The sequence below is a fragment of the Poecilia formosa genome, unplaced genomic scaffold (genome assembly GCF_000485575.1).
Source record: "Poecilia formosa unplaced genomic scaffold, Poecilia_formosa-5.1.2 Scaffold18, whole genome shotgun sequence".
NCBI lineage: Eukaryota > Metazoa > Chordata > Actinopteri > Cyprinodontiformes > Poeciliidae > Poecilia > Poecilia formosa.
The window spans coordinates 2,978,905-2,991,018 of NW_006799957.1; the positions used below are offsets into that span (position 1 = coordinate 2,978,905).

A 12,114-nucleotide genomic window follows, 5' to 3' on the forward strand; every position below is an offset into this window, starting at 1 on the left:
ATGTATTCTCTTATATAATGTATTCTCTTCATAAATCATCATTTTAAGCATATTTGAACATATAACATTTCCATAGTAGGGTGGATCTCTTCATTTCAATAGATATGGAAAAATGTCTATTTTAGATGTAAAAATATTAGTTCTTTTTCATACCCATTGAAAAAAAAAATAGATATAAATAAAAACCTACAAAACATTTACTTTCAGCTGTTGTAGGACTTATGTAAAAAATAAGCAAAAAAAAAACAAAACAAAAAAACAATATGGCAATTCAATCACAGACATCATGTGGTTACTGTGACTTAGCTTATTATTCAATATCTTGCCAAAGATGAATGGGATTTCACAAGCTAAAATTGCCGTGGCGGTGGGAAGCACTATCTTTCCTCCTCCTACACACTAACAGAAAGGTATTTTTAAATACTGGTGTCACGCAGTCACAGAGCTTGCAAGGCATATGGCCGGTAGATGATGGCCAATTTCTGGGATTTGCTCCAGCAGTGACAGTTGGTATCCTACGTCACTGACTTTGATTACGGCAGCATGAGTATGATGGACAGAGTCTCTCTTGGGTGAGGACACCACAAGGGAAATGAGCCACGGTCCAATGACACCACCTCCTAAGGCTCAAATTCTTCCCCTTACAAACGAGAACTGTTTTCACTTGAGGAGAGGTCGAAGAACAAACATGCCTCCCGGAAAAACAACTGTGCACCCTGTATCAGGTGTGCTGTGGCGCCAAGGCAGAACATCAACAGGTCCGCCCAGCTGTACAACAGACTTAGGGAAACCTGTTGTGTTAGCTGGGTGACTGGATCTGTTGAGAAAGAGGAGCCAGGGAGGCAGGCAAAGACGTTTAAAAGGCCAGGCCAACTGTTGGATAACTCATTAAATCAAGTTCTACGTTATTTCAGTGGCAGACTCAACAAATGTGCTATTTTTAGAATCCCAGCAGGAATATAAAATATACTGGTGAAGGTAAAGATAATCTGTATAACAACCTACATTCAAATCTTCAAAGTGAACTTAGCAAACATTTAAATTCAGCAGATAAGTGAACTGTCTTTCATGCACAAACAGATACACATGCACACACACACCGACTAAGACTGAACATCTGCTGTTTGACTTTCTGGCAAAGCTTAGACTGAGGTGTGAAGGTGGCTGATCTCCTTTTGCCTCTGCTCAGTGTAGGAAAACTGGATTCATTCGCATCTGTGTTGATAATGAATAATAAACACCATCATTCTCTCCAATCCAAAAACAAATGCTGTTATTTTTATTGATTTTATTTCAATTATCAAGCTTCAATGTTCATGAATGTGTAGGGTTTCTTTTACAGATTACGAAAGCCCACCACCTGCTCTAGTAATATTTGCATGCAGGGCAGAGAGTGGTTCATGAATATGCATGGGACATGACATAACATTGGTCAAGTGTCAGGCTGTCACTCAGTCTCCTAAGGCAATATTAAATCTCTGAAAGAGTTATTACTTATGAGCTCTGCAAAGATCTCACATTCATTTCCTGACCACACTTACACACACCTGAGGGAAACAACTGGGTGTGTGTTTCAGTCAATTATCCTTTTAGAGCACTGAAATACAAATTAATGGGATATGGTAGCAAAACTAATCCTAATGTGACTCATTCCACATACAGTAATAATGATTGTTACCAAATATTGAAACTACCCAAAAAAATGATCCAGTTTGTCTTTAATCAATATCATCGTCACAATGAACATGATTAAAAATGTTACTGCCTCTGAAACAAAGGAAAGAAAACATCTTAGTTTCAAGATGGATCAAGTCCAAAGCAGGTTGGCTAACAATTTGAATTTTAAGTGAGGTCTAATTAGAATCAACAAATGCACCTTTTTGTGTTTTCTCCTCTTTAGATGTTAGGATTAAAGAGGAATGCCAAGTGATTCTGCTTCCAGCTCTTCGAAAGATCAAAGGTAGTAACACATTAATTACCTCAGTTGGAAAAGAAGCTTTTCAAAAATATTAGCACCTTTGACATTTGGCAATAATTTCACAAAACTCATTCATTGTGTCATCCTTTTTTATCAGAACCTTGTGAAAAAGGCAGAAAGCAGTTATAATCTACACTGCCATATTTCATCTCAACTTGACAGCTGATTTCATTGTACCTTCAAATAATGCAGTTATCTCTCTCTCGCATGGGCAGCAGAATACTCCTATTACTTTGATATATGCAGACAGTACCTAGCAAGTTTTAGGACAATTTTTATGGAATGTGATATTTCAAATTGATGACACCAATCTATTCATGAAATAGTTTCAACACTTTTTGTTGTAGTTCTGATGTTCTAAAAACAGGATGAGGGCAGAAACTACAGCAACCAGCATGTTTATGCTAGTGAGACACTGTTTCTACAATGACAGAGGACCTCTCTGTTTTATTTTTGTTTATTTATCTTTTTAATGGAAATTTGTTTGTATTTTTAACTAATTTTAGTAATAAAAGAATAGGCTTCTGCTTTAGGGGAAAGACTAAAAATAAGCTCCACCTAATCTGGCTCTCGTTATTATTTGATTTTAACACAACTCTTTTTCTGACATCAACTTTTTTGATTGCCACACTTAGATTTGTTTTCTTAAATCAGGCAGCATGGATATTTTTATGGTTGTTTGTGTCTTTATCCAATCTGCTCACTCAGCAACTGCTTGAGACAGAAGGTATCCTCTCTTGTTGTAAGTGTAAAACAAAGAAAATTAGGAATAAATTGTTATTAATAATAATAACAAATATTATTAATTAATAACTGCAGTCACAGTTGTTGGCATTATTCCTGTTAATATAGTACAACCCTCCTTGCCAACAGAATAGCACTTTGAGTGGTAAATTACATTTAATTAGATTATATTAGTCACTTTTTCAGAATTCATTTTTAACTAAACTGGATTATGATTTTTGTGACTAATCAACAAAAATGTTTCAGAAAAAATACAGGTCTTAAAATTAGCAGAGCTCCATGCCAAGTCTGTTATGTATGTGTGGTTTTGTAAGAATGTTTTGGAAAAAATGTTTTCAAAACATGTATGACAGATGACTACAGCACTATCCAACTAAGTACGTATTTTACGGCACACTTTAACAGTGATACAAAATTATAACTTAAAGGTGATGTAAAGAAAATACCCACCCAATTAAAAGGCACAGCAGAAAAGACTGTGTGCATTTCTTATTAATTGAGACCTGGTAAATTAAATCTTATTCCTCACATACAAAAACAAGTTTCTGGCAAAATAATCTAAAAACTTGACATCTTTGAAGAGAAATAAATGAGAAAAATAGTCAGGGTGGGTAATGGCTGAAATTGAAACACTACAATCTCTCCTAATCACAAGTGAATTTTGGCAATTCTTTGACTGTGACAAATTACTACTTTAAGAACAGGTTGCCAATCGATCGCACAGCTTTCCACTTCCTTTCTTATCCTCTGTTCCCAACATGACTCTGCTTTCACTAGATTTAGGTATTTTTTTTGGACTTTGTGACTGTCCAACTGACTTTTAGGACAAAACATTGTCCAACCCTGTAATGCTCCCCAAAAGTAATGTCTCTGCCCTGATACAAGGACATCTTTCTTAGCTTCCAATTAGTCAGTGTCACTAAAAAGCAGGAGCAGCATCAGTGAGCTGCACATGTGCAGGGTAGTGTTTGTCTTGGGATAGAATTAGTTTACACTCAAATGTCAGATCAAAGAAGAGGCTTCAGGTGAGTATAACCGACCTACATTTACGTGAGAAAACATGGCTGTGCATTGTGTGTTTGTATAACATTTCCATAGTAGGGTGGATTTTAAGCAGATTTTGTTACACTTTGTCATCAAATGAAAATCCATATCTCTGCACTGATAAAGTTGTTGCTTTGGAGCTTTCTGCCTGAAGAATTATTTTTAGCATCATGGTCTGCATAGTAAGGTAACTTTCCAGCAGTAACAGCAAGTGTCACAAAACAGTTTTGGATTTGCTTGAGGAAAATAAGAAATGTTAAAATGTGTTGAGTAGCTCTAGTTTTACAAAATCTGTTTGCAGTCTAAGTTTAGTCTGCATTTAAGAGTTTCTGTAAGATGTGGAAAAATTATCTTCTATTTCCTCTATTTTTCTGTGTAAAAATTGAGACATACAATGCAAGATTTCTGAGATAACAAAAGATAATGGTATTTTAACAAGAACTATATACTCATAAAACTAATCACATAAAAAGACATCAACACTCTCAAAATGCTTCCAAAGTCATCATCAGTTAAGACTGCAGTCATATTTTTTTGATTTCTCATCCCATTTGATAACAGAAATATTATTGAAAGAGATTATACATACAGGCAGGTAGTGAATTTGAGCTCCTTTCAGTTTATAACTGTTGTAATTCATCATGGCATGGAACGTTTTCTCAGAGATTTTGATTCATGCTGACCTGACAGCTTAATACACTTGTGACAGATTTGTCGGCTGTTCATCCTCAGTTTGAATCTCCCATTCTATCGTATCACAAATATGCTCTAATGGATGAAAATCTGCAAACTGATGAGGCCACTTAGGTACAGTGAACTCAATGCTGTGTTCATGAAGCCAATGACTTTAAGACATGGTTCAATATCCCACTGAAGTCGCTACAAGATGGTACACTGTTGTCATAAAATGATGGACATGGTCAGTTACAATACTCAGGCTGGTTGTGCTCAATTACACAATGCTTAATTAGAAAGTGTCTCAAAGCTGATTCAAAAAAGGATGAATACTGCAGTTGAGACTCATTGGACCAGACAAAATTTTTCAATATGATATTGTCCACAGTTGGTAAGCCTGTACGAACTGAAGCTTAACTTTTTTGCTGACAGGTGTGGCATCTGGTGTGACCTTGTGTTTTGGTAGCCCATTTTCATCCTGACTTATTGGGCATTCAGAGTTGGTATTCTGCATAATCAGTTGTGATGAGTTGTTATTTGAGCTAGTGTTGCCTTTGTATTGTCTCAAAGCAGTCTTCACCTTTTCCTGCGACCTCTGACACTGACAGGACACTGTTGTCCACACAAACTGACGCTTACTGGAAATGTTACCATATGCACTGAATTGGATCCATGTGACTGTCTGATTCACTGTTTGGGGTTAGTGCAGCCTATATGAGTACAGCTTGTAGAAACAAGCAACAGACACAAACAGCTTATAGCCAAAAACATAAATACGTGACTCTGCCTACGGTATCAGACTTCTTTCATAATGACTAGCTATGTTTAGCTACATCACATACAAAACATGGACAACTGGACACATTTGGTCCATATTGTAAATATATATGCTGAAAAAATAATTAAATAAAGCTTCAATCGAAGTATTCAATAAATTGTGTTGAAAAGAATACTAAATCACAAAACCACAGGGAACAAGTGAATATTCAAAACACAACCAGGGATGATTACAGCCAGATCAGGTTTATCCAAGTAATCATATTCTTATGTCTCTGGAAATTGAGGGAAATTGAATTTGTGAGAAAATTGAAGCATAAGACAGAAACACACAAAGATGCAAAGAGAATGAAAGAACCCACATAAGGCTATTCCAGCAAAGATGTTCCAGTTTTCAACTATGGCTGGGGCTGGAGCCAGTTAAGAAGTAAAATAACTGGTTTTCTTTTCAGCACAAAAGAGCCACATCAATGCCCAGTTCTGTCATTATAAAGATCTCATTTATTTATTGTTTAATCCTTCCTGAGTTTTTTGTTTATTTGTGAAGTATTGTAGTGGAGACAATGTAGCCACACAGATAAGCTTTTTATCCCAATAGCCCTGCAAATAGATGCCCTGAGTTCAACGCCTTGGTTTATTACTGCTCTTTTAGTGAAAACCTTTACAATCCTGATTTGCTGAACTGGAGAAATGAACCAGCAGCAGGAATTGCACAGATTTTAGAGTAGGATTTATTAACACCATTTGTTGGTAGTGAAAGACCAAACACTTACAGAAACCAGACAGAAGTCAATGAGCTGTGAGCACAGCTGTAAACAGCACATTGACCTGTCTAAACTCCTTGACATGTGATTTCAAAATCAAGCATATGAAGAAAATTAATATTCAGTTATGTGTTACTCTGATACCAATCGAACAATGTATCGTTTTTGATTGGCTGTTGTTCCCCCTAGTTCCTGACAAAGTTGGCCCAGTAGCAAACTGGTGCTGGGATAAATCTGGTTTTCGGTGCTGGTGGAAACGTAAAGAACTGTTGCTCTGTAAGCCTTAGTAGCTGTTAGGTACTGGTACTGATTTGATGGAAAAGGCCCCACACCGTCTGTGAGTAGCAAGGGCGAATACTTTCTGGATATCTGGTAGAAAGACTTATACATGAAGAATACAAAATGTATATTTTATTCCCATGATAGTGGTGGCCACAAAAAAAAAATATGTCGTGAGATTTTTAACCACCATTATCTAATTAGGTTAAGAACTTCACAGAAAATAATGAGTTTCCATAGATTTATGCATGGTTTCTCAGTAGCATAAAAAGAAGCAACTTTTAATTAGATGGAAGCTGGTGGAAGGAGATAAAATACAGTGAGAAACAACACAGCTGTAGACATGGAGCAACCAGGGTCTCCTCATTCAGACTTTTCCTTACTTCAACCATTCCTTGCATCGTGTGAAAGATATTGTCTCTGTGTATAGTGTGAGGACTGTATGGCTCATTTCCAGAAGGACTATGCCAAAGTATAGCCTTTGAAGTCTTAATTGGGTAAGCTGGAAGCGATCTTCGTGTTTAGATAAAATAAGATGGGTGTATGCATCTCTCATGGATCACTACGAAGACTGTATACCTAACACACATCCCCCCAAGCACACAGACAGACAGACTGACAGAGAGACAGAGTGAGAAAGAGAGAAACCCGTAAAGTTTACTTGAACTTCTCCTAAAGTATAATTCCTGTCTTGTTAAAGTATGAGTCACAATTTATTTGGTTGGAGTAGATTGCAATCTTAGTTCCTACTTTTTTTCTCCCTTAACTAAAACTATGAAATTTAGTGGCACGTCGACAGAATGAGGAGCTTACAGGAGGTGTTCACTGGAGTTTGATGAAGTGCAGCATCGCTGAAACTCTCTTTCCAATTATATAACATTGGTCAGAGTGTCTAAATTCTCATTCAACTTCTCTAATTCAGGCTGACTTTTTCAATAACGGTGCTAGGTTAACTCAATCTAGCAACAGACAGCTCGATGAATTGCCCTGTCACTCACTTGGAGTTGTGCATTTGCTGCTAAACTCGGAATCTGCTCAGCTGGAACACAATTAAGCAGCATCAAATGAAAATCAGTGTTGTTCTGTGCGCATTTGCAAGGAGACACAAGGAGGTCCAGTCGGCTTCCGACTGTGACACGAAGACAGCACGACATTAAGAACAGAGAAATAAGAAAGGGGTTTCAGTGTTTGAAAAAGAGTAGAGGACCGGCAAGAAAAGCATGATAGAAAATTAAAACCAGCATGCAAAAGAGATCAACATTTAACTCACCCAGAGTGACCTCTGTCTGCATGGGCATGGATAATGCTGGGTGCTTAACTTCACAGCTGAAGAGGGCATCGTTATCCAGCTGAGGGTTGAGGGTCCAGGTAAGTCGAGCCTGTACCACAACAGAGCCGTCGCTCTGAGGGATCTGAGTGTGACTAAAGTAGTACAGAGGGTCCGTGCTGTGTACCCAGCGGGGGAACTCTCGGCTCACCACTGTCTCTGGAATGACCTCTGTTGCAGGGCTGGGTTCATAGGCCTGCTGGCCCTGAGTGTGCACACGCTGAGGGCTCTCTGTGTACAGACGGGCCGACCGGCCTTCCGGATCGAGAAGAGAGAGGGAACGCTGCAGTTTGGTCTCATCAAGGTCCCTGCTGATGAGTGGCCTGGCTCCTCTCCATCCTGCTGAGCCGGCTGCTCGCTCGCTGGTGGAGGGCTCAGTGTAGGAAATTACCTCTATCAGCTCGCCATCACGCTTAAAGTACACCTGATGAGAGTATTGAAAAATGGGATATTGAGGGGATGACAAGAAAAAAAGACATATTTTAAATAAGATAGTGCATAAATGAAAAAATGCAATTGATAATACTACATTGTTCACCCACTTCCCAAAACATATTTAAAAAAGTTGCTTGTAACTTCTACAAACTTTTCTCCAAAGCCAAAAATATGTTTAGCTTTTCCTTTTATGTCCTGAGATGCCCAAAGCATCCTGGTTATTGTCAGACCCAACAGTGGAGCGCCGATGCATCCTATTTTATTTTGACATCTGTAACATGTTTGCATAACTTGTCAGTAGTCTGTTTTTGCCTAATTGAATCCACTGGACATAATTAAGAGAGCACACACCTGCTTATGAAAAGCTCTCACGGTTAGCAGCGTATGTCTGTGTAAACAAAGCCATGAAGTTCAGATAATTGTCTTGTTCGTCTGCAAGAGGGGACCATGTCAAGGCCCAGATATAGAGAATCATTTCCGTAGCTGATAACTGTGGTGGATATTTCGCCTTTACGGTTCTACTGAGTAACCGGAATTTGACTGTATTCGTCAGATGGAGAACTAACAATCTAGAGGTACAGAAAGACATTCTGAAAACTCAATCAACAAGTTTAAAATTAAGAGTACTGTAATCTTTCTTAATCAGAAGACCTTCAAGAAACAAAAAAAATTACTCTAAGATGTTTTTAATCACAAATTAATTGAAGATTTCCAGGGTCTAAGTGTTTCCATAGAAATAAAAATTTACATAAAAAGAAACACCACACATCATTAAGTAGCTTTGGGAAATTTTTTTTTGGAAAAAAAAAAAAAAAGTCTCGTCTTTTGCTCATATGGCACAAAAAAGACTAAATATCTAAATTCATGACAGTTTTAAAGGATGAAAAGTATGTGATTTTAGAATGATTTACTGCTTGACTGAAAATTGATAACAAAAACAACAATAATAATGATACATTTAATTTATAATGCCTTTTATACCTTTAGACCTCAAAGGGCAAAAAGAAAAACAAAACAAGTGATTGTACTGGATAAAAATAAATAAATGAATAAAAGAGATTAAAAGCACTCTTTCCTTACTCTATCTGTTTTTATTTATTTTTTTTTTTTAGTGGAAAGGAATAGTATTATATTTCTACTGGTTTGTAAGAAATGTATTTTTAAAAAACTCATTCTTCGACACAAAGCGATGTCCTTAATATCAGGGAATTTACAGCCCCAGTCTATGAGTTTAATAAAAATCTCTGACTGCCTAATCTCTTGACAGGGAATTCATATCTCATTCCAGTACATGCCCAGAAGATATTGGCATTGAAACAAGGTTGTATAGTCTTTGCCTGTGGTAACGCTATTTTTGAAACAATGTGCCTTTTTCCGTGTTGTTGAACAAAAGGACCGTTCAATCCACAGCTCTTTTGGGGCACATGTGGTCATCTAAATTCTAATTTCTGAGGATCAAAGACATATTATTATAAGATGTGCATTTCACAGCCTTGTGTGCAGGTTTTTGGTATGCAGATTGTTCAAACATAGAACTAATGCACTCTTTCAAGCTGTGGTGCCTCAAGCCAACATTTGCAAAAGATACACTACTTGGACAGCATTTAAGCATCAAATTGTGTGTCCTTCTCACTTAACCTTTGAAGTGACGGTATAATCTGTATTGACACGGGGGTTTTGTTGTACTAGTTTTAAAACAGCCATCTCAGACTTCATTCCTGAATGGAAATATTTACTTTTAAATGGATATGACTAGCACAGCCTCATTTGTTTCAACTTCCATTTTAGCTATTTCAAATAAATGGTCAATAATGTCCTCATCTGTCAGCCCTGATGATGATGTTCAGTGAATATTTTCGGTAACTGACACAACTCTGTAAGTTGCATGTGATTGCAGGGTTGTAGAGTTTACAGCTTACTTTACAAATGAGGTCAGCCATCTTCAAACACATACACAGTTAAAAACCTAGCCTTGATCTCACTGATTCCACAGCACAATTAGATGTTTGAAATGGTGATAAATGATAATGACAAAGCAAATATGAATATTTTGGTAACTTTTGAATATTTTTGGTTGCATAAATGTTTGAAATGATACAAAAACAGGGTGGAAATGGTTTTAAAAACAGCTACAATTATACATCCAAGCTTAAGTACATGCAAAAACTGCAACTAACATTTGGACATAGCAAGTTGCAATGTCAGAATATTGCAATCTGGTGCTGGTTCACTAGTGTCAACGCTACTGCTGACCATACACAGATACAATTTCCTTCTGCATTATTGTTTTGTCCATCACTATTTGACCTCAATGATGTTTTTGGGAAAACCAAATGGAGGCTTGTAAACAATATATTGACAACCAAGCCCAGTGGTGGTAGCTTCATGCTGTGCAGTTGTTTTGCAACCACAGGTACTGCTGCATTGCATGAAGTTGTTAGAAGAAGAACTAACTCCAGATTTTTTAACTTCACCCTCAAAAGTGAATGAAACTCAGACATAATTTGAGTTAGTAAAAATACAACGATTCCAAATCTGGGTTTAGAATAATATAGCATGTCAGCACTAAATTGGTCCCTGAAATCATCTATGTTGAATGTTCATGGATTTCTGGCACAGACACATAAAAGCAACTCTCAATAAATAAATAAATCCATATCTTAAATATTGCATTTTAGGTAGCAAAAGTCCAACAAAATACAACTTGATAATTGACAAAAAGTATAAGGCTAATTTGGAGCCTAACTCTGCTAAAGACTCTCAAGTATCCATGTCCTGTTATCTGCATTTACCTTATGCTCTGAACCATGGCTTGAGATTCAAATGCCGCAATAGGCAGCGTAAACATTAGCCTTATCCACAATGACCCCATTGCATCTGCTAGCAAGTCTGACTCTTCACTGTGTACCAAAGCACCTCATTAATTATCACAGCAGGTGGAAGGAGAACAGTGTGGATTAGACAGATCCATGCACCTGTTTCATAGCTTTCGTTGAACAAAATGGTGTTGGTATGCAATAACACCTGTTTCGGCTATAGAATTGTATAACAGAGAATTAAGTCAGTAAATCTGCATGACTGATTTGTTTCCATATCCATTATCAGGCAACTTGATTTATAGGTAAATTATTGAATAAATAGGACCTGATTTACTACCATGTGAGAGCTCTGTCCTCTGCATATTAAAGTCAAAGATAAGACTATAGCAAATGTATTATTTTCAGGTAAATATTGAGAACCTGCTTAGTCTTTCATAATAATTCTACTGTGACTTTTCCATTTGTCTACGTAAAATTAATGTTTCATAAAATACATGACTGAAATAAACAGCATGTTGCTCCAGGGAAAGTGTGAAACATTATTTCTGTGTCATTATCCTGCTTGTTTCATTTCCTCTTCCATCACTGGCAGATCAAATCTACAATATGGATATGAAAGCAGAAGATATGGATATGAGGTGACATATGTAAAAATAAGACTGATATAAGGGCTGAGAGATATCAGTCACATTTGTGACAATGCCTAAGGTAAGTACTTGTGGATGTGTTGATCAGAGATAGTCTCTTCACCCACAAGATTTTATGTAGCAAAAACCTAATAAAATTATATGCAGTTTTAGCCTGGTTGATATAGGTTATATTCTTGTTTTGTGTTTGCAACTGAGCATCACCAATTTTAAGAGTTAATTATGTAAAGTTTAAGCCACATCAATGCAAGATTTTTGAATTTATTTCTAACTACTAAACAGATTCATTATAACTTTTTCTTTGAACAGCACTACAAGAATAAAGATTTTCTAACATACAAACTTACCAGAATTTAGCTCTACAAGGATTTATGTTTATTGTCTCTTTGAATGTTCTAGCATTTCTAATAAATTGGAAACTAGATGGATAAGATTTCTGTTTATCTGAAATGCTATTTCTAAAACATTTACACAAGTGAAGAAAGCCACCCACCATTGTTTACCGTCATCATTCTTTTTATATTGATATTACTCTTAAAATGACATCACCAGCTTTTATTGCAAAGTTAATTTGTTTTTCTTTGAGCTTCTGACTAATTTGCTAAAAATCGAGTTTGTCTGACAA

General features: G+C 36.7%; 1 protein-coding gene across 1 annotated transcript in view; it reads right to left on the reverse strand.

Moving 5' to 3' along the window:
* The window catches only part of igsf21a (immunoglobin superfamily, member 21a), a 118,508-nt gene that overhangs the window by 15,319 nt on the left and 91,075 nt on the right, over window positions 1–12,114 (reverse strand). Inside the window, exon 5 of the mRNA XM_016668938.1 lies at window positions 7,532–8,012. Coding sequence (XP_016524424.1) covers window positions 7,532–8,012 — 481 coding nt within the window. The remainder of the gene's footprint in view (window positions 1–7,531; window positions 8,013–12,114) is intronic.